The sequence below is a fragment of the Chiloscyllium punctatum genome, chromosome 44 (assembly GCF_047496795.1).
Source record: "Chiloscyllium punctatum isolate Juve2018m chromosome 44, sChiPun1.3, whole genome shotgun sequence".
In the NCBI taxonomy this organism is placed as follows: Eukaryota; Metazoa; Chordata; class Chondrichthyes; order Orectolobiformes; family Hemiscylliidae; genus Chiloscyllium; species Chiloscyllium punctatum.
The window spans coordinates 57438243-57462624 of record NC_092782.1 but is presented as its reverse complement, the minus strand read 5'-3'; the positions used below and the strand labels follow the sequence as shown (position 1 = coordinate 57462624).

Genomic DNA, 24382 nt, shown 5'->3' with positions numbered 1-24382 from the left:
CCAACTCCCAGGTCTCTTCAGAGGGGAGATTTAATTTACTGTCTGAAACTGGCAGACTGGCAGCTGGCGAGCAGACAGGAGCTCTTCCTGCTTCACAACATGCCTGAGAAGGTAAAGAAAATTGACTTGCTTCAGCCTCTTCCACTCAACCTCTCTTTAGTGGCTGTATTTGAAAACCATAACTGACTCTCCTATGCAAGTCCTCTATTAGAGTAAAGTCAAGCACAGTGACAACATTTCGCATCAGAGAGCAGCAGGAGCTGGGTGGAAGTGAAGGCAGAACGCAAAGCCGGTCGGGAAGGTAAGCAATTGTTATTTAAGAACTTACCTCGACGCCAACGGTCTTTTTGCATCAGACAGCGGCGGCAGCTGGGCGGAAGTGAAGGCAGAGTGCAAAGCCGGTCGGGAAGGTAAGTGATTGTTATTTGAGTGGGTGTGTTCTAGACCCCAGGTCCTACAAAGTAGGGCCTCCCTCCTCTAACCTAAATTAAAAGGTCCACAGACTTGCCCCAAAAAAGAGGGTCCAAGGAAGTTCCTGTGGATTCAAGAGTGAGGCATTAGTTCAGGAGGCTTTGACAAGGAGGTCGAGTGAAGTGAGTACGCCACAGTTGAAGAGGGTGAAGACATGACTGCCAAGCTGGTTCAGTGCGCTATGTGCTTGATGTGGGAGGCCAACAGTGTGTCTGGCTCGTATAAGTGTGGAAAGTGTGTGCACATTCAGCTACTGATAGAGCATATTGCAGCACTGATGAAAGAACTCGAGGACCTGAGACTCATCCGAGAGAACGAGATCTTTCTGGACAAGACCTTCAGTGATGTTATTACACCAATCGTACCAGAAGAGAACAGACGATGAGGAAGGCAGAGAGGAGACAGGTGCAAGAGACCCCGGGGGAAGTACCTGTCAGGAACAAGTTGAATCTTTTGGAAACAGTAGAGACAGATGACACTGAGTCCACGAGGCGGCCAGGTCTGTCAAACGTTGGCGTGGAGACAGAGCGGAAGAGTCGGACATCGCACAGAGCCGTGGTAATAGGGGACTCCATAGTGACAGGAACTCACCGGGGTTTTTGTGGCAGCAGACGGGACTTAAGGATGGTGTGTGGCCTTCCTGGTGCCAGGGTTAAAGACACCACAGACAGAGTGCAGGAAATCCTCAAGGACGAAGGTGAAGAGCCAGAGGTGGTGGTACATGTCGGCACAAATGAGGTCAGGAAGAAGAGGAGGAACATACTACAGCGGGACTTCAGTGAACTAGGAAGAAGGCTGAAAAGTAGGACGTCCAAGGTGGTTATTTCCAGTTTGCTTCCAGTTCCTTGGGCTGGTGAGGCCAGAAACAGGGAGATAATGGACTTGAACGTGTGGCTGGGGAACTGGTGCAGGAAGCAAGGATTTAAATTCTTGGATTACTGGGGTATGTTTTGTGGCAAGCATAAATTCTACAAGAGAGGCGGTTTGCACCTGAATAGGTTAGGGACCAGCATTCTGGCAGGCTGGTTTGCTACTGCAACACAGCTACGTTTAAACTAAGAAGCGGGGGAAGGGGACAAACTGGATGCTGAAGAAGGAAATTGGAGGGAAAGTTAGAACAAGGGAAGTCAAGAAAGACAACTGTATCATTGAGGCAGAAAACTCAAAAGGGATCATGCTGTAAGGTTGAGTGAAATAGGAGTTGATGGGAAGGGTGAGGGCAGTAACAAATTAAAAATACTATACATGAATGCACGAAGCATGAGAAATAAGATGGATGAGCTTGAGGCTCTTTTGGAAATTGGCAGATACAATATTGTGGCTTCAAGTGGACAGGGCCTGGGAAATGAATATTCAAGGCTACACGTGCTACCGTAAGGACAGACTGACGGGCAGAGGAATGGGGTGGCCATGTTGGTAAGGGATGATATTCAGTCCCTTGCGTGGGGGGGGGGGGACCTAGAATCAGGGAAGTAGAGTCAGTGTGGATAAAGCTGAGAAATACTAAGGGTAAAAAGACCCTCTTGGGAGTTATCTACAGGCCCCCAAACAGTAGTCTGGATGTCGGATGTAAATTAAATCAGGAGCTGAAATTGGCCTGTCGCAAAGATGTTACTACAGTTGTTATGGGGGATTTCAACATGCAGGTAGACTGGGAGAATCAGGATGGTATTGGACCTCAAGAAAGAGACTTTGTGGAGTGCCTCAGGAGATGGATTATTAGAACAGCTGGTGCTGGAGCTGACCAGGGATAAGGCAATTCTGGATCTGGTATTGTGCAATGAACCAGAATTGGTCAGGGACCTCGAAGTGAAGGAGCCATTGGGAAGTCGTGACCATAATACAATAAGCTTCAATCTGCAATTTGAGAGGGAGAGGGTACAATCGGAAGTGACAATATTTCTGTTGAATAAAGGGAACTATGGAGCTATGAGGGAGGAGCTGGCCAAAGTTCAATGGTGCAATACCTTAGCAGGGCTGACAGTGGAGGAACAACGGCAGATATTTCTGGTTATAATGCAGAAGTTGCAATATCAGTTCATTCCAAAAAGGAACAAAGATCCTAGCAGGAGGCATGGGTAGCCGTGAATGACGAGGGAGGTTAAGAAACATATAAAGTTAAAAGAGAAAAAGTATAACATAGCAAAGATAAGTGGGAAAACGGAGGACTGGGAAGCTTTTAAAGAACAACAGAGGATTACTAAGAAGGAAATACGCAGAGAAAAAAATGAGGTACGAAGGTAAACTGGCCAATAATATAAAGGAGGAGAGTAAAGGTTTTTTTATGTATGTGAAAGGCAAAAAAATGGTTAAGACTAAAATTGGGCCCTTGAAGACAGAAACAGGGGAATATATTACGAGGAACAAAGAAATGGCAGAAGAATTGAATTGGTACTTCAGATCGGTGTTCACTGGAAAGACACAAAGCAATCTCCCTGAGGTAACAGTGGCTGAAGGACCTGAACTGAAGGGAATTTATATTTGCCAGGAATTGGTCTTGGAGAGACTGTTAGGTCTGAAGGTTGATAATTCCCAGGGGCCTGATGGTCTACATCCCAGGGTACTGAAGGAGGTGGCTCGAGAAATCGCGGATGCGTTGGTGATTATTTTCCAGAGTTCGATAGATTCAGGACCAGTTCCTGTGGATTGGAGGGTGGCTAATGTTGTACCACTTTTTAAGAAAGGTGGGAGAGAGAAAGCAGGAAATTATAGACCAGTTAATCTGACCTCAGTGGTGGGAAAGATGCTGGAGTCTATTATAAAGGATGAAATTACGACACATCTGGATAGTAGTAACAGGATAGGTCAGAGTCAGCATGGATTTATGAAAGGGACTAATCTTCTGGAATCTTTTGAGGATGTCACTCTGAAGATGGACGAGGGAGATCCAGTAGAGTAGTGATAAACTGCTCCATTTCGGAATGGCAGGCAGTGACCAGTGGGGTACGGCAGGGATCAGTACTGGGACCGCAGCTTTTTACAATATATGTAAAACATTAGCAAATTTGCTGATGATACTAAGTTGGGTGGCAGGGTAAAATGTGATGAGGATGTTAGGAGATTACAGGGTGACATGGACAAGTTAGATGAGTGGTCATATGCATGGCAGATGCAGTTTAATGTGGATAAATGTATGCTTATCCACTTTGGTGGCAAGAACAGGTAGGCAGATTACTACCTAAATGGAATCAATTTAGGTAAAGGGGCAGTACAAGAGATCTGGATGTTCTTGTACACCAGCCAATGAATGTAAGCATGCAGGTACAGCAGGTAGTGAAGAAGGCTAATAGCATGCTGGCCTTCATAACAACAGGGATTGAGTATAGGAGCAAAGAGGTTCTTCTGCAGCTGTACAGGGCCCTGGTGAGACCACACCTGGAGTACTGTGTGCAGTTCAGGTCTCCAAATTTGAGAAAAGACATTCCGGCTATTGAGGGAGTGCAGCATAGGTTCACGAGGTCAATTTCTGGAATGGCGGGATTACTTTACACTGAGAGACTGGAGCGACTGGGTTTGTATACCCTTGAGTTTAGAAGACGGAGAGGGGACCTGATTGAGACATATAAGATTATTAAAGGATTGGACACTCTGGAAACAGGAAACAGGTCTCCGCTGATGGGGGAGTGCCGAACCAGAGGACACAGCTTAAAAATACAGGGTAGGTTATTTAGGATAGCGACGAGGAGAAACTTCTTCACCCAGAGTGTGGTGGGTGTGTGGAATGCTCTGCCCCAGAGGGCAGAGGAGGCCCTGTCTCTGGATTCATTTAAGAAAAAGTTGGATAGAGCTCTCAAGGATTGTGGAATCAAGGGTTATGGAGATAAGGCAGGAACAGGATACTGATTAAGGATGATCAGCCATGATCATATTGAATGGTAGTGCAGGCTCGAAGGGCAGAATGGCCTACTCCTGCACCTATTGTCTATTCTCTAACATCAGAGCCCAACCTGCAGATTTGAAGGACCTGGCAGTACCAAAGGGTGCCTGTCTCACACTTAGGAGGATCATGTAAACATCTTCGTGGAATTATTGCTGGTGAGAACAATGCATTATTTTTATTGCCTGCCCTCTGCCTTACAATTGGTAACTGGGTCAGGATTGCACAATCAGTTTGACGAGCAGCACAGCTAGGGACATATAAACACTCAAGAGTTAACACTGGAGGTAGTCTCAATCTAACCTTCCTAGCAAGCAATTCATCACAGAAAATCATCATAGAATCCCTACAGCATGGAAACAAGACTTTTGGCCCAATAAGTCCACACTGACCCTCTAGCGAGTAACCCATCCAGAACCATTCGCCTATTACTCTTCATTTTTTTATCTCTAACTAATTCACCTACCTGAACATTAGGGCAATTTAGTATGGCCAATCCACCTAACCTGCACATCTTTGGACTGTGGGAGGAAACCAGAGAACCTGGAGGAAACCCACGCAGACACACAGAGAATGAACAAACCCCACACAGACAGTCACCCAAGGCTGGAATCGAAGCCGAGTCCCTGGTGCTGTGAGGCAGCAGTGCCAACCACTGAGCCACCATGCCGCCCAATTAAAAGGGATGAAATTGGCAATTTTACCCAAGGAAAAGAATTCAAGGATAAGAAATGGTGTTTCATCCACTGAACTTATCTTATAGTACACCAATGATCCCAGCCTAGCATTATTGCATTTAAGATGACCTGATAAGATAATATTTTTCAGTCTTTTTCACTAAGTTCACATTTACTTTTAACAAACTTGTATTCATATTTGATTTTCCTACCAACTGCTTTACTTTGAAATTTCTGGGGTTGCCTTATTATAGTCAACTTTTTTATCTCTGTTGAACATGAACTTACCTAATTTGTCCTCAATTGTAAGTTAGACTAAAAATTAGCCCTTTAATCACTCCAACCAACTTCGATTCTTATGCAATCAGACCACTGGATGTTATTTATTCAAATCCTTTAATTAGTAACTTACCAGCTTCTGTTGTTATCGGGCAAGACTCATGAGGGACCGGTTCCACAGGTATGGCATGAAGTCTGTCATTAAAAACAAATGAAGTAAAGTTCAGAACTGCAAGTTTGGAAGTATTGCTACAGCCCAAGAATAAAACAAGTTATACTGTTTATTAGCTCAGACTAGATATTGTGCGGTGACTTACTGAGCATATTGATCCAACGCAATCAGTTTCCTACTGGGTGGGTTAGCCTAAAATTACAATATATTCCTCAACCAAATGATATCTAAAGATGTTGTGTTGTTCCAAAAATTTACTAAAAAGTTTAAAATTCAAATCTAACATAAAATCTATAAATGTGGCATGTCAGAATCCAAAATGTACAACATATCGCAATCATGAAACTACCCAAACTCAACTCAGACTTTTACTCAAACTATCCAAAAACTAATCACTCTTTCACAAAACTTTACATACAGCTTATTCTTAACTGAGTTGCTATACACAGAGTGAATTGTTACACTGGCAAATTCTGCCAGTCTGAACCAAATAGTAATTGTTTTTGATTAATTCAATAAACTGAGTTATTTTCTTGGTATTGAACAGTCATCTTTATATTTCCAAATTTAAGTTCATTACAGATCAATCAGACAAATGGTTGCTTTAGGGATAGTGTGGTGTTGCACAGCTTTATGGCCTTCCCATGAGTTCTCCTCAAATAATTGTTGGGGAGGCATAAAACAGCTTCCTTATTATATCATGAGGACATCAGAAAGCAAGACTCCTCAGCAGTTTATTATTTTTGGTAGTTGTTTTCATTACAGATCTACGAGTATACCTCTTGCAATTTCTTTTAATCCAGGAATTTGGAGGATTATTATGTTGAAAATTAATACAGATTTACATCAGTTATGACTTTAAAAAAAAAACTGCCATTAAACCCTGATTTTTCAAACAATCTTTTTCTTAAGATTGTCTTTCTAAATTTTAACACATATGCATTATAAAAAGAACTGGGACATTTGGCGCTGCTCATATAGCTCGACTGGGCAGTAAAAAGAGTCCTCTATTCTTCACTACAGTGCGAATGCTTTCTATAGTCTTTAGCCTTTCTATTTTGTAATGTTTTCTTTTACCTCAGTAAATCAATTTCTTTTCTCCTCCCATGAGCCAAAGCATCTCTCTAATATTCATCTAATATTCACCTAATTTACATGTGAACCTAAACGAGGATTACCACTGGTAATTTGAACCATCAGTCTAACTTAATGCACATCTCACCTGATGTACACATTTTCCAAACTAGTTCTCAAAAGGCCATAAGATATTAGAGTAGAAACAGGCCATTCAGCTTTTGAGTCTGCTCGACCATTCAATCTGGTAGTCCTCAACTCTACTTTCCTGCCTTTTCCCCCAAATCCCTCGATTCCCTTATTGATTTGAAATCTGTCTCTCACCCTTCACTATACTTAATCACCCAGCCTTAAAAGCTTTATGCGGTGAAGAATTCCACAGATTCACTATCCTCAGAGAAAAAATTCTTAATCTCTGTTTTAAACATGCAAGCCCTTATTCGGAAAGTATGCCCTCTGATTCTCTACTCTCCCACAAGGAGAAACAACCTTTTTAGGGTGAAAGTGAGTACTATAGATGCTAGAGATTAGAGTCAAGAGTGTGGTGCAGGAAAAGCACAGCAAGTCAGGCAACATCCGAGGAGCAGGAAAAGCAACGGTTCGGGCAAAAGCATTTCATCAGGAATGAGGCTGGGAGCCTCGGGAGTAGGGAGATAAATGGGAGGAGGATGGGGTTGGAGGGAAGGTAGCTGAGAGTGCAACAGGTGGATGGAGGTGGGTGTAATGGTGATAGGTCGGAGGGGAGGGTGGTGCAGATAGGTGGGAAGAAAGGTGGACAGATGGGACAGGTTATGAGGACAGTGCTGAGTTGGAAGGTTGGAGCTGGGATGGGGGGGGAAACTGGGAGGAGAAATGAGGAAACTGGTGAAATCCGCATTAATGCCGTGGGGTTCGAGGGTCCAGAGGCGGAAGATGAGATGTTCTCCCTCCAGCTGTCGGGTGGTACGGGAGCGGCGATAGAAGCGGCCCAGGACCTCACCAACTTTTCTGTCATCAGAAAACCTGGCTATAGTATATTCACTTTCCTCAATCAAGTAATTAATATATTATATAATTATGGCTCCAGCACTGATCCCTGTGGCACCCTACTTGTTACAGCTTCCCATCTTGAAGATGACCCCCTTATACCAACTTTCTGTCTTCAATTAATTAGACAATGCTTTATCTCTGCTAATATACTACTTCATCACCATGGGCTCTTATGTTATTAATCAGCCTAAAAGGTGTGGCATCTTGACAGATATATGAATAGTCAGGGAATAGGGAATACTGCGTAGAAGCAAACAGGTTTTAGTTTAAAAAGGCATCACATGTTGGAGGAGGCCCGATGGGCCAGAGGGCCTGTTCCTGTGCTGTACTGTTCTTTGCAGCAAATGTCTTCTGAAAATTCAAATATGTTATTTCCACTGCTTCCCCTTTATCTGTCCTGCTTGCTACCTCCTCAATAAAATTCTGGGCCAATGGGCTGAGGAGTGGCAGATGTAGTTTAATTCAGATAAATGTGAGGTGCTGCATTTTGGGAAAGCAAATCTTAGCAGGACTTATACACTTAAATAGTAAGGTACTAGGGAGTGTTGCTGAACAAAGAGACCTTGGAGTGCAGGTACATAGCTCCTCGAAAGTGGAGTCGCAGGTAGATAGGATAGTGAAGAAGGCGTTTGGTATGCTTTCTTTTATTGGTCAGAGTATTGAGTACAGAAGTTGGGAGGTCATGTTGCGACTGTACAGGACATTAGTTAGGCCACTGTTGGAATATTGCGTGCAATTCTGATCTCCTTCCTATCGGAAAGATGTTGTGAAACTTGAAAGGGTTCAGAAAAGATTTACAAGGATGTTGCCAGGGTTGGATGATCTGAGCTACAGGGAGAGGCTGAACAGGCTGGGGCTGTTTTCCCTGGAGCATCGGAGGCTGAGAGGTGACCTTATAGAGGTTTACAAAATTATGAGGGTTATGGATAGGGTAAATAGACAAAGTTTTTTCACTGGGGTCGGGGAGTCCAGAACTAGAGGGCATAGGTTTAGGATGAGGGGGGAAAGATATAAAAGAGACCTAAGGGGCAAGTCTTTCACGCAGAGGGTGGTACGTGTATGGAATGAGCTGCCAGAGGATGTGGTGGAGGCTGGTACAATTGCAACATTGAAGAGGCATTTGGATGGGTATATGAATGGGAAGGGTTTGGAGGGATATGGGCCGGGTGCTGGCAGGTGGGACTAGATTGGGTTGGGATATCTGGTTGGCATGGACGGGTTGGACCAAAGGGGTCTGTTTTCATGCTGTACATCTCTATGACTCTATGATTTCCTCTTCATGTCTGACTCTGATCATATTTTGCATTTGTAAATGTTCATTATATCCATGATAATTGACTCTAAAATTTTCTCAATAGCAGATGATTAGCTAACTAATCTATAGCTACCCGTTTGTGATTCCTTCCACTTTTAAATAAGATCTTATGTTGGCAGTTTTCCAACCTTCTGGGACTTTTCCAGAATCTAAGGATGCCTGGAAAATAAGTACTGGTAACTGCCCCCCTTTGTTGGAGGTTGGCGGGGGAGGCTCCATTTTCCCCATTCTATAGGCAACTGATGGTACAGGTGGGGGATTATAGGGTGGCTACACCTTGTCCCACCTCTTCCCATAACCCCTACCCAGCGAGAATACAAGGAAAAAGACCAAGCTTTCTGTTTTGGGATCCTGTGAAGAAAAGATATCGATCAATTATCCACAGGACCCAAAAGCTGTCAACTCTTTTGGTGAGCTGAGATGTCACTGTCAAGGCCAGTGTTAGGTTAAGAAACTCTCCATTGTTCACTAGTCAGATTCTATCTGATTGATTAGCACTCGTTATAGCAAGCTTTCTTGGTGATGGTGTGGCAAGATGGTTGACACCTAGCACACTAATCCCGCACAGTCAAAAAAAAAGGAAAATCTTGGCCAATGTATCAACAGAACTGATTATGAGAATTTGCCTTTTAGAAAAAGCATTGCAGCAAAACATATGACCTGAAATAATTATCTTTCAGACAGTACAAGAGATTTTTGAGAACGTGTGGCAATGTTTAAAATGTATGATTTTGAAATAAATTAGATTACACATTAGTGTAGCTGGTACTGTTCCAATTAGCCAATGATTATAAAAAAAACTACAAAGCTATCAGACATTTAAATAAAGCTGCAATTTCAATCTCCGGTCGAAATCACCAATTACAAACATGATACAGTTGACAGTGAAGCTTTGTACAGCAACAGACTTCTAATTAGGGCAACAAAGATATTAAAGTCCACTTGATTACAATTCAATTCTTAACTTACTGTTTTTCTGGTTGGACTATTGCAATTTTCTTCTGCTTTGGACCTGTCAATTAATAGAAAGAAAGATCATCCACCGTATATAGACTCAATTCATTGAGTTGCAATATGTTTTACACAACCTACGTACAAAACAAGTGATCTACTTCTGGAGAAAAGGAAAGGGACAGTTTTGCTTTGAAAGTTCATGTGGATGAAACTGATCTTCAAGAATAGGGTTACATGGATAGTAATGAAGTGCAGTTCCATTCATATCCCACCTGTACTGTTTTCCTGCCATGGACTTTAACATCCATATGATAGATATTCCATTCTCACAACAAAAAGAATCATATAAATATCATCATCAGTCTATATAAGGATGCTTCCTGACATTAGACAATGACAATATCGAGGTCTATTATTTGACCAATTTTATTCACCCTCACTGTCCCTGTGTTGTCAGATTGTTGCCAAATATCCAGACCTGGAAGAGCTGTAATATCATTAGATTAAATATCAGAAAGTTTAAAGTCATAGGTCTGGATTTCACCAAGTACAATTGGGAGCCTGTTAGAAACATGAGGTGGGTTTTAATTCTGGCACTATTTAGACTCCACTTACAATACTGTGAACTGGTTTAAAGGAAGTCCCACAGCTGCCTCAGATCATCATCTGGAGTTGACTGGCCTGATTGCTGGGACTTGGTATCATTGCAATGAAGATCCTAGTTAGTCTTTTCACCTAATGCAGGATCGTAGAGTACCAAACTCTTGACTCGTGCTACCTCCCTCAATAATGAAAATCCAGACACTGTTTTTCAATTTCTTCACAAAATCCATCACAGACTTCACGGGCATTTCTCATTTCAGGCTAAATAACTCTAAGCAAGAAGCTGTTGACACAAGTTTTTAATTTAATATCTTTGTCTTTGCAAAGATTAGGTTATTTTATCCCCATCACACAACAAAATTCATTTTTATCTGTGACTCTTTTGGTCTTTCTCCATTGTATAATGCCCCACATAGAAAAATCTAGAATTATTCTTATTCTTATGCAGGTCTTGGAAGTTGAAAGCATTTCCAGAATTAACTCCTCTATGTGAAACAAGAACTTTGTTTAATGGCCTATATTTGGAGACCCTGAAAAAAAAATTATTTTCTTCTTCAAAAATTGGCTATGCACCCAACTTAAAATGAATTAAAGCATAACTACTAATTGCAGTCTTTGCAAATTAACACACTGCAGTCACTTGTTTTGTCTGTCTGGGCAGTATTTAAAAGGAGGTAAGATGGGTCTCATCTTTCAGCTGGAAAGCCAGCAAGAGCATCATCTTAATTCTTTTCCAAAAGGCATACCAAATCAAAACCACAAAAGCAAGAATAGCACCCAACCAGCAGCTGTCAGTTCTTGACCGCCTGGCAGTGCCACAGGGAAGTGGGCAGCTGTTACTGGTATTACAAGACCCAGGGTTTCTCATGGATCCCGATGCAGGTATTGCTGGGGCAGGAAGGGAACTGGTTGTCCTCAGTCGGCTCTCTTCTGACAATCTTTTAATTATTACATTTAAATCATGAGGTATCCTGAATGAAATTCATCTGGTTAGGGTTTATCTAGTTTAGGGCGGCACGGTGGCTCAGTGGTTAGCACTGCTGCCTCACAGCACCAGGGGCCTGGGTTCGATTCCCACCTCAGGTGACTGTCTGTGTGGAGTTTGCACATTCTCTCCGTGTCTGCGTGGGTTTCCTCCGGATGCTCTGGTTTCCTCCTACAATCCAAAGATGTGCAGGTCAGGTGAACTGGCCATACTAATTGCCCAGAGTGTTAGGTGCATTACTCAAGGGTAAATATAGGGTAGTGGAAATGGATCTGGATGGGTTATTTTTCGGAGAGTCGGTGTGGACTTGTTGGGCCGAAGGGCCTGTTTCCATACTGTAGAGAATCTAATCTAATCGACTTTGCATCAATATTTACAGAAAATGAAAAAAAAGGATGAAGAGAGTGTCTAAAAAAACTGACAAGTTAAGTTCTTATGAATTTGATGTTACCTTAACAGTATGTATTTTCTCGACAGTACTTACAGACTGCACGATATGGCGGGGTCAAAGGGTACCCATTTGCTTCGCACCAACCGACTGGAAAAATATCCATTGAGTCGACATCAACAATGTATTCGGGGACAGATCTCTTACAGTCTAGAATAAAGTGATGTACATTAAAAATATAGCTGCTTAAAAAAACTACCTGCTGTTATATTGTCCTCTGATTAAAAACTTTATTTCATACTATAAAAACATTCGCAGTTTTTTTTGCTTTTGACATTCACTAATTAAGAGTCTGACTATGCCTTGAAAAATGTTAGAAACACTAAGTGAAAACCCAGTTACATTTAAGTAAATCAGATGATGGAAAGCATTTGTTATCAACTGATATTTTATCGACTGACTTGCAACAGTCCCTCTTCAAAAAGAAACTTGATATTTTCAGGCATCTCCAGTGACAAAGCATAAAATCAAAAGGACGAATGAAAAATGCCAGTCCAAAACCTTTCATTATTTTCTCTTCTGATTTATGCTTGATCTAGAGAAAATGCAACAAATTATTTCCTTTGTACTTTTTGATTATGCTTGTTCCAGCGTGTTTTGGAACTAGAACATTACAGAAGCCTACTGCATAGAAACAGGTTATTTGGACTTTTAGTACTATATTGCAATTTTATTGGAGAACAATCACACAGCCCTACTGATTTTTTAATACTTTTCACATTCTCCTTCTTAAATGATTTTAATGTTCAATTTTAACAAGAATTTGTGGACTTTGCTTCAAGAACAGATAACGGCAGAGAATTCCACATTCTGACCAGCTTGTTAAAGGTGTTTCTTTCAAACATGTATATTTACAATCAATTTAACACAAACTGATCTGTTTCAAATAAATTCAATTTCATTCAATTTTGTAGATTTGGAAATTCCAGTTGAGCACATTGCTTGGTTCGCTAAAAAGCACTTCCATGAATAAATAATAACGTAGAAGGAAAGAAATAGGAGCTTGGAGAAAATAAAAGAAAATTACAAGAACTGTGCAATTCTGTTTTGCTGAAATGCAGCACCCTCTTTCCTACCCTTGAATAAAATTCACATCCATTCCATTCTTTGATGGAGGTTGCAACACCATCTAAATGTCCCTGTACCTATCCTGCTAAGAACTGCATCTGTTTCACAGTAGCTGCTTCATTTTGCAACTCTGAACTACATGCTTGGAGATCCACAAACATTCCTAACTTATCATGAAGACCTGAGTAGTTTTGGATCATGTGCAAAGAGCTAGGCTGTTACTGCAATCTATGTTCTATTGTCTTACTTAAGACAAACAGAACCATGGAGAGTTGCCAAAGTCAACTTAGACCATAAGATATAGGAGTGGAAGTAAGGCCATTCAGCCCATTGAGTCCACTCTGCCATTTAATCATGGCTGATGGGTATCTCAACTCTACTTACCCATACTCTCCCCATAGCCCTTAATTCCTTGCAAAATCAAGAATTTATCAATCTCTGCCTTGAAGACACCCAAAGTCCTGGCCTCCACTGGGCTCCGTGGCAATGTACTCCACAGATCCACCACTCTCAGGCTGAAGAAGGGTCTCGTCATTTCCATTCTAAATTGACCCCTTCTAATTCTAAGGCTGTGCCCACAGGTCCCAGTCTCCCCGCCTGATGGAAACAACTTCCCAGCATCCATCCTTTCTAAGCTATGCATTATCTTATAAATTTCTATTAGATCTCCCCTCAACCTTCTAAACTCTAATGAATACAATCCCACAATCCCACAATCCTCAGCCATTCATCGTATGTTAGGCCTACCATTCCAGGGATCATCGTGTGAATCTCCGCTGGACACACTCCAGTGCAAGTATGTCCTTCCTGAGGTGTGGGACCCAAAATTAGACACAGTATTCTAAATGGGGCCTAACTAGAGTTTTATAAAGTCTCAGAAGCACATCACTGCTTTTATATTCTAGCCCTCATGAGATAAATGACAACATTACATTTGCTTTCTTAGTCACGGACTCAACCTGCAAGTTAACCTTGAGAGAATCTTGGTTTAGGATTCCTTTATACTTTGGCTTTATGAATTTTCTCACCGTTTAAAAAAAGTCCATGTCTGTATTCTTCTTTCCAAAGTGCAAGACCTCACATTTGTTCATGTTGAATTTCATCAGCCATTTCCTGGACCACTCTCCTAAACTGTCTAAATCTTAGTACTATTTGCCTGTCCTCCTAACTTCATATCATCGGCAAACTTCGCCTGTATGCCCCAGTCCCTTCATCCAGATCATTTATAAAGTGAACAGCTATGGCCCCAACACTGAATCCTGTGGGAAACCACTTGTCACTGGCTGCCATTCTGAAAAACAACCTTTTATCCCAACTCTCTGCCTTTTGTCAGACAGTCAATTCTCAATTCATGCCAGTAGCTCATCTCAAACACCATGCGCCCTCACCTTACTCAGCAGCCTCCAGTGAGGCACCTTATCAAAGGCCTTTTGGAAGTCTAGATAGAGAACATCCACTGGGTTTTCCTGGTCTACTTGTTACCTCTTCAAAGAATTCTAACAGGTTTGTCAGGCACGACCTCCCGTGACTAAATCTATGCTGACTTCTTCTAATCCAACCCCACACTTCCAAGAATTTAGAAACCTCATTCTTAATGATGGATTCTAGAATTTTACCAACAACTGAGGTTAGGCTGATTGACCTATAATTTTCCATCTTATGACTTGATCCCTTCTTGAACAAGGAGGTTACAGCAATGATTTTCCCTGACTCCAGTGACTTTTGAAAGATCACAATCAACGCCTCTGCTATTTCCTCAGCCACCTCCCTCAGAACTCTAGGATGTAGCCCATTAGGGCCAGGAGATTTATCAATTTTTAGACCTTTTAGCTTTTCTAGCACCTTCTCTTTTGTAATGGCTACCATACTCAACTCTGTCCCCTGACTCTCCTTAATTGTTGGGATATTACTCCTGACTTCCACTGTGAACACTAACACAAAGTATTTTATTAAGTTCTTCAGCTATTTCCTTCTCTCCCAGCACTAGCCTTGCTGCATCAATTTGGAGTGACCCAACGTCTACTTTTGCCTCTCATTTGTTTCTTATGTATTGAAAGAAACTTTTACTAGCATTTCTCATATTACTGGCTAGCCTACCTTCATATTTGATCCTCTCCTTCCTTATTTCATTCTTTGTTACCCTCGGTTTGTTTTTGTAGTCTTCCCAATCTTCTGTGCTCTTGGCCACTTTATCGGCTCTCTCTTCTTCTTTGATACATTTCCTGACCTCCTTTGTCAGCTATGGCTGTCTAATCCCTCCCCCTCACCATCATGGATGATCTTTCTTTTCTTTGGGATGAACCTCTGTACTGTGTCTTCAGTTACACCCAGAAACTCCTATACCATTGTTGCTGTCCTGTCTTCCTCGCTAGGCTCTGCTTCCAGTCTATTTTCGTCAGTTCCTCTCTCATGCCCCTGTAATTACCTTTACTTAACTGTAACACCATTATATCAGATTTTAACTTCTCTCTTTCAAACTGTAGACTGAACTCTACCATATTATAATCACTGCCTCTGAAGTGTTCCCTTACTTTAAGATCTTTTATGAAGTTTGGCTCATTACATAACTTATACAACTAATAAATGTATCACAGTAAGCGTAATTTGCATCTCACACGAAAAAAAAAATTGATTTTGAATACACTTTATACTGAAACATGACAGGGATTTCAGAAGAAAACCGTGTCATTTTAAAAAGATTTGAAATTTACAATAAATTGAAGTGTAATGGACCTGGTCTTGAAACTTATTGGAACAGTGCAGAAAATTACTGTTGGAGAATCATAACTAATTCTGGCCAGAAATAAAAGTTAAACCAGCTGTGCTGAATGGGTTTGGTCTGAGATTTAGTTTAGTGAGAAATGGCTGAGTTCACATTTATTTTTAAAAACAAACCAAAGAAAGGGTGATGACTCAGTTTTCACTTGGATGCTGATTTCCATGAGCAAGATGCAGTTTTAGTTTACATAGTCTAAAATCCAATGAGAGTTGACTGATTTTGAATTACTGGGCTTGGTTACTGTAATTCTCAATAAGCAGTTGAGCAGTCAAAGTCTGCCAGTATTATGAGATAGCCATTAGAGCAAAAATCACCACACTTTTTGTTCAGGTTAAATATGAAGTTTCCTTGTCAGAAGGATGTTGTGTTTGAGCAGATGTTTAAATTCATTATACCCTGATATATTCATTTAATGTCAGGAGAAATGTTTACAATATTTATTCACCTCCAGCAATAATAATCACTAAGTGTTAAAGAGTTAAATCCATCCCAGTTACCAAGGTATTAAAAATAAAATCTGTAAATAGTAAGGGAATGTCAACATGACTCTTGCTCATGATATGTAAGTTGAATTTCATTCACATGTCCATCAATATAAATGTTTATGCAACGTGCTCTGAAGATTTATTTTGCTTTATGCTAAAGCATGACATTTTTAAAGTTAAATATGTTCTTACATCAAAATTTCAGAAATGGCATTGTACTGGAATCAGAATTATACAGTACTGAAGAGGGTTTCTGGTCTACCATGGATACACTGTCTACCTTAGTTCTACGTTTAATCAACAATATAAAAAGCTATCACAAATATTTCTTGGTATGCAGTCCATTAAGAAACAGTTTTTTTGTTTCTGAATTTGTTAAGTAGCTGCATTATAAATACTTCATGGACGTTTAAAAGGCTGAGACATGAATATTGAAAGTTAGGTGACATTTCAACAAGAGAGGAAGCTTACATAAGATGGTGCTTTATTAATGAAGAACGGCATTAATATAACTAAGGTTATCTCTTTCACTATTGTAAAGGTCACGATGTAGACTCAGATACAAAGAAAAAAAAAACATGTCAGATGTCATTTATGGGAGTTTTTATAGTTCCCCTACCAGTAATTACACTGTAGGCTGCGATATACAGTAAAAAAAAGCTTGTAAGAAAGTTACAATGATAATCTTATGCAACATATTGGTGAGATTACATCTGGATTCCAATTTTGTTCTCCTTATTTAAAAGAGGACATAACTGCATTAGAAGCAGTACAGCAAAGGTTCACTGAGTTGTTTCGTACGATGAAAGGGATACATCGGAACTAGGAGCACGAATAGGCAATTCAACCCATCTAGTCTACACTAGTATTCAATACAATCACAGTTGATCTCATTTTGGCCTGAACTCCACTTTCCTGCCCACTTCCCATAACCCTTTAACCCATTACTAATTAAAAATTGGTTTATCTCCTCCTTAAATTTACTCAATCCACTGTACTCCAGGGTAGGAAGTTCCAAAAATGCACAATTTTTGAGCGAAGTAGTTCCTCCTCATCTCAGTTTTAGGATAAGGGGTATCAGATGGAAAACAATGATCTCTCTCACTAGATTGCCCACAAGAGGAAACATCATCTCGATATCTACCTTAACACTTCCTTTCAATTCCGCTCCGGATTTAACTCTTAAACATTTAATAATTATTATAGCGGTCAGTGAACTTTGTCAAATCAGGGTTGCTTCATTAGGAAAGCTTGGTCACAATGAGCCTGTATCCATTGAGGGTGATCTTATTGAAGTATATAAGAGCCTGAGAGAACGAGACAGAGTGGATAGCGAAAGGATGTTTCCCTTCATGGGAAATATGTGGGAGAGACTAACTTGAGGACAGAATTTAAAAAAAGGATTCTCAATTAATGACCACTCAAAACTGCTTCCTGCCACAGCTGGAATTAACTCAGCTCCAGATCGGCCGAAACAAATGCGAGTACAGCAGATACTGACGATCAGAGTCAAAGATTAGAGTGGTGCTGGAAAAGCACAGTTGTTCTTTTCCAGCACCACTCCACTCCAGAATGGCCTGTTTAACAGGCAGCCTTTAAGACCTATCAGCTGAGGATGCCGCAGTGCTTGATCAAAGGTCTGGGCATTCATCAGGGAGGTACCGGAGAACCAAGCCCCTATCCTTGCTCCTTGCCCCTCTCCCTGTGACTCCCAAGCCCAGAAATACCGCCTTCTACTCGTGAGTGTGAACATCTCACTACCTTTTGAGCAAGCGAGATCCCCAAAAATATACAGAAGGTTTTAAACACCAGGAAAAGGGAAGCTGACAATGTAGCCAAAGACATTTTGATCTTGAGGATCTAAAAACTGCATAGCACAAAAGTTAAGAAACATCAGTGAAGGAATTAATTAGGTAATTATTAGCTATATCTTATTACATATTATATAAAACTACCAGAGAACGATGACAGAATAAAATCTTGCATAATAATATATGCCATTGGTTTAAACAATTAAATGCCGATCCAACTTATAGGATCTCATACTAAAGTACCACATGTACTCTCAAGCATTCTGGAAAAAATTAAATGAACCTCTGTAAAACCTAGTTTTCATGATGATTAAATGCTTCTTTCAAATGTTGACTTATAATCATTATCTTTAATAATAACTATTTGTCATTACTAATTTTAATCCTGTAATTTATTTTAAAATCACTATTACAGTAAACTAAGCTGACATTAAACTTCCAATGTATTATACACACATAAACCTGAACATTTACTGGATCTAGTGACAGGTAGAAAGTTATGTTGTAGAGCGTCAACTCATTTGCAAATGTCATTTGATAATTATAGGTTGCCTGACTGGAAGTCAGCTGGTTGAGTGCTTTGGTTTTCAAGTAAGGCAGGAGTACACAGAGGCCTGCCAAAGGACTAGTTAGGCAGACTCTTAATTATTTTGTGCGATGCACCTTCTTTGCTTCAAATTGAGTTCTCCGACTTCAAATAACCTCACTTCCCATCTGCCTACTCTCTTCCTAGTTCCCCGCCCCCCTTTCCATTCCTCTGATCAACCCTTCCTTCCAGATTCGTTTCTCCCATCGACCAACAAGGTCGTACCCTCCACCTGCGTTCACCTATCGCTACCTCACCCCACCCACTTGATCTGCAGCTTTCCTTACACCCACCCTCAGTCCTGAAGAAGGATTACAGCCAAAATGTGGACTTCTCCACGTCCTGATGCTGCCTGGCTTTCTGTGTTCTTCCAGTCTCCTGTTCGTCTACCTCAAATTAAATGCAGCAGATATCGGAAATGTAGATGGAGACAACTTCCCAGGTATTAATTGTATACATAAATATTGTTCATGATTTTTACTGCATCACCTAATTGATCATTTATATTTTGTAATGCTTATCAATATTCAGTCAGATAATCCCTTAGATTAACTGCATGAATACTTATTGAATTGAAAGCATGAATTCTATCTGCAGACTTCATCAACAACATTAATCTTCTGTGGAGGGTTTTGGAGCAGAATATGTGAAATGAAAGACCATTTGAATCTATTTTGCATTATTTCTATGTTTTTGGCAATCCAAGCTAAAACAAAAATTGCTGTCTATTCCTCTGATCTTTTCTATCATTTTAGATTAGATTACTTAGTGTGCAAACAGGTCCTTCGGCCCAACAAGTCCACACCGACCCGCCGAAGCGTAACCCTCCCAGACCCATCCTCCTACATTTACCCCTTCACCTAACACTACAGGCAATTTAGCACGGCCAATTCGCCTAACCTGCACATTTTTGGACTGTGGGAGGAAACCGGAGCACCCGGAGGAAACCCACGCAGACACAGGGAGAATGTGCAAACTCCACACAGAGTCACCTGAGGCGGGAATTGAACCTGGGTCTCTGGCGCTGTGAGGCAGCAGTGCTAACCACTGTGCCACCGTGCCGCCCATAATTTCTACAATGAAAACAAATTCAGAATCATTCTTTCATATATTAAAAATGGAAAAACGTTCCCAATAATAAATGCAGGAGCTATTTTGCCAGGTTTTCTCTGTAGTTGAAAAGGATTTCACATTGATTGACAGCATTAGTATCCCAACATCAAATGTCCAGATTTTGAAGTGACCGTAATCTATTTTAAAGGTATTGTTTTCTAATAGCGACTGGAACTTGGCACTTGTTTGAGAAAGGAAATCGTTCTTATTTAATCAGTGCATGATGTAATCTCTACAAGGTATACAAGATCTGAGATTTTAGGAGATCACTTATCCATCTGGAAGATATATGTACTAGCCACAATGGTTTACAACATGTGAGAAATATTCAATGTATTTGAAGTTATGGCAAGATGTTTCATTTGAGAAGATAATGAAACATGAATTGTATAAAATGTGTGTGTAATAATGGACATTTAAGGATGACTCAAGCTATTAACCTCATTAGTGGAACACAAAATAAACCATAAGATCAATAACATGCTGTAAACCGCAAGACTAACAATCAAGTGGATTATTAACAGTTTTCTGATTAGATTAGAGCCTTCTCAGGAGCAGCAGATTCCAAAGACTAACAGGTCTGTTATTTGTCCATAATTACTGTGGTGCAAGATCTGAACTGATCAGTAATGGTGCATTGCAAGATGGTAGCACATTAAGAAATTGAGACAGTGTTGTAATACAGAAGAGAAGATTGGGTCCACACCTGTGTGGAAGCCAAGACATCCATGTTCCACCAATCAAATAATTACTACTCTTTGTTCCACAGCAACTCTCACATTAACCCACTGTTAGCATCATCCATTGCACACCACTTCTAACTAATGGCTGAGACAACTTTTCCCTTGTACTTTGCAGATATCCTTGGTATATCCACAACCTCCGGGATGATGCAGCCACCTCTACCCAATACCACATCTTCAGCTCTGAGGAAGAGTATGCCAAGGCTTCAGAGGATGCATCAGTAAGCCTGTATACTGCAACGACCCATCAGCTCAGATACTGACACATACACTGGGCGATCAGATTTGGAATGTTGGGTTCACAAAAGTGTGGGCAGCTACCCAAGGAAGAAAAGGCCCAAACTGCTCACAGTGGGAGGTCAGCCAGAGACCAGACACCTGCTCAGCCCTGGGCAGGAGAGGATCCTGTGGTGTTGGCAATCAGGGGCTTTGTCCACTAGCACAGAGAGGAACAGGAAAAGCAAGCAGAAATACAAGTCGTACTGGTCTTCCAAGCAGAAAGGCCAGAGTAGTGCAGCTACACTATAGAAACCTAGCTGCTTGCCAGGCTGCCTCCAAGGACAGTCATTTCATTCTATTGGCATGTAGGTCAGTGCCAGTGATTACATCCTTTCACATTCTATAGGTTTCACTATAACTGTATTTCTACTCCACAAAATTGGTTGCCAGGCATTCTGAAATTCAGGGGCATTTCATCCATGTTGTGATACATTGGGCAATCATGTTTTTGCTGCTCTTTAATGAATCATTGGAAACTGGTCATTTTGGTTGCCTTAGAGTGATCTCCGTCTTCTGTCATGATACAAGATTACAATACACAATACTACACAATCTTTCCATAAAGAGGCTACACTAACTAGATTTTGCTCAGAAATCTTCGCTTGATTTAGGGTTTGATTTAGACTATTTGCAATAAAAATACATTGCACTTTGGTCATATTCTGATAGTCAAAGGAGCCATTCCTATCTATGCTTCTTAAGATCAGACCAATGGCTGGTCCCTGGTCTTGCGCATCATCTTCAGGGTCAATTTCTTCTCCTTCCACTCTTGCATCAGTTTCTCAGTATCACCAAAGTGCAATCATTTGATGAATATTACAACTTTTAGCTTGAAACAAGCTTCATACCTAATTTGCTTTGTTAGAAAACTGATTTTGCTTTGGAATTTGCTATCTGCATTCTGCCTTATTTTGGCATATCTCAAATTTCTGTGCAACTTCATAACACAGCCTATATTGCCTGCTTGATCCCTTGTCCCAAGTTACAAGGTACTGGTCAGTTAAGCATGAATTTGTGGAATGTGAAATTGACAATATTGCTAATGCAATTATAGAATATTACAGCTGAAAAGGGGAAGGAGGCTGACCTACACTGAGTAAATGATTTTTGGGACCCAAAAGCCCATCTTGTATGCTGGATTGTCTTGTATGCAGTGGTCGATGGTGATGCATGATTCTGTCTGCACACTGCTTTATGAACTGTTATGCGATCATTAACTCAGTTATTTTAAGTTTTCTGCAAGTCAACTATCATCATACAGCTGAAGTTTTATTCTCTGTAAAATTCTGCATAAAAATGCCTCAGGAGCTCTGACAGAAATCTTATTGAAATTAGTTGTGTGTAATACTCAAAATTAGAACATTTCACTATAGCTTTCGCCTTACAGCGTTTTAGAAAGAATCTCAAATTAGTGGGAACTCTCAATGTGGTCAGCAGGCAGTAATCTGAAAGAGTTTTTTTTAAACTAATGGTATATGCAGCATTAAAATAACAAATACTTTTAAGCTATTAAAACAGTAACTGATTCCCTCTCACTCCTTATAACAATAAATAAAAACAGTAAACAACACAAACTTCCTTTTTTTTTTCCTTATCATACGTTTGATTTAGATATGCCTGAACGAGACCTCCTTCTCACAGGAGAAAGCAAAACACCAATGTCTTCATGACAGTTTCAAATTCAAACTCACAACAGGCTGGTCTTTTTTTAAAATATACAATTGAAAGAGATGAAGTAAAGCAGAAGAACTGCCTCTTCACCTGTTCTACGAAGATTGACATGACTGAAGTTCTAATAATTCACTTGTCTGTAAGTCACATTATAGGTTAAAATTCTATTCATTTTATTGATTTTTGTTCACCGTTCTTGGGATGTGGGTGCCACTGGCTAGTCCAACACTTAAGCCACGCCTCAACTGTCCTGTAGAAAATGACGGTGAGCTGTCTTCTCGAATCACTACTGTATTTGGGATGAAGGGACAGCTATAAGTTGTTAGGGAAGATGTACCAGGATTTTAGAACTTGAGGCATAATCACACTGGAGACAGCTTGTGCTGCTGGGAATCATTCCAAAGATCCTTGCTCGATCAAATTGACAAAAGCAAAGCTGCTCTGAAGATGTGAGGTACTCCTGTGTTTGGATGAGATCTAAAAACTCAAATGGTCATAGTAACATAGGAAACAGGAGCAGCAAAAGGGCATCTGGATTTAAAATCTTTGCCATTCAACTGCATCACAGCCAATCTTCTAACTTTTCTAAGAGCATCTGTTCATGCAGTTTGCCACATAGGTATAGAACACAGAACAGTACAGCACAGTACAGGCCCTTTGGCCTTCGATGTTGTGCCAATCTTTTATTCTACTCAAAGATCAAACTAACCTGCATACTGTTTATTTTAGTATCAACCACGTATTTATCCAAAAGTCACTTAAATGTCCCTAATGTTTCTGACTCTACTACCATTGTTGGCAGTGCATTCCACAAAACCACCAAAGCCAGCAATTTAATGAATCACAATGACTTTGAAAATGAGTGGTTTAATTTTAATGAACTGTTCAATGGCTTTGGTCTTTGCATTGTATGCTGAGCACTGTTCATGTCCTATATACTTACTGTTGATGTTAAACTTACTGGACTGTAGCTTACTAAATGAGGATTGCATTTTTAAAAAAATGTAGCTTGGAACCATCAAAGCTCTGAATTGTCCCTATCCAATACCATCACCAAAACGTGTTCAGAAAATTCACGTGAAGTTGAAATTGAATTGATGTCAACAAAAATCAATTGAATACAAAAGCAAAGCTGAAAAAGACTAGAATGCAGTACCACAACCTTACCTGAAATGCTTGTTTCCTGAACATGCTTGTTATTGTGGACGAGTATGACTTACATGATTAAAGAATCTGCAACTAAATTTACGGTCTTCACTGGCTGACGTGAACAATGATATACCAATCAAAACATTTTGAAATAGTTTACTTTTCAAAATAATAAATCAGTGCATGAATCTTGGCTTACATATTATTGGAAATACATATTTACACTAATGGATTAGGAGGAAAACTGGAAAATACTGAAATCTTTGGACACTTTCTGGATTAAAAAGTTAAAAATTAAAAAGTTAAGTATCTGCTCCACAACCACCTGATGAAGCAGCTGCACTTAGAAAGCTACTGTCTCCAAATACACCTGTTGGACTGTAACCTGGTGTTGTGTGATTTTTAAGTTTGTCCATTTGGTCCAACACAGCACCTCCAAATCTGGATTAAAAAGTGTTTTTAACAGGAGTTTAAAGGGAACCGTGTGGCTTTTTGGAAATTAGGTCAACGGTTTAATGTGACTGGTTACACAAAGTCAAATAACTTTGGAAATGGATTGTGACAGAACTTTCATTGAGATAAACAATGAAGTTTATAGCCTTTTAGTACTGAAAAACCTGACTTTGGAAGAGACAATGGGTGGGGGTGCCCAGCAACCCTTTCTGGATTTGGTTTTCAGTTACACAAACCTCAGCGGTCTGAAAGGTGGAGGAAATAAAATTTCCAAAGCAGCATTAGAGCTTTAAGATTTTCTATCCACCTCTCTTGGTTGAAGTACCTCAGAACCTGATAAAGTTTCCACACCTCAGTATTT

At 40.4% G+C, this 24382-nt stretch overlaps 1 protein-coding gene across 2 annotated transcripts in view; it reads right to left on the bottom strand.

Annotated features, from left to right (window-relative positions):
• Window positions 1-24382, bottom strand: part of sfmbt2 (Scm like with four mbt domains 2) — a 219492-nt gene that overhangs the window by 40172 nt on the left and 154938 nt on the right. For both annotated transcript variants that reach the window (XM_072563003.1, XM_072563004.1), the window contains 3 exons: window positions 11921-12034; window positions 9864-9906; window positions 5438-5499 (listed from right to left, as the gene is read on the bottom strand). In XM_072563003.1, coding sequence (XP_072419104.1) covers window positions 5438-5499; window positions 9864-9906; window positions 11921-12034 — 219 coding nt within the window. The remainder of the gene's footprint in view (window positions 1-5437; window positions 5500-9863; window positions 9907-11920; window positions 12035-24382) is intronic.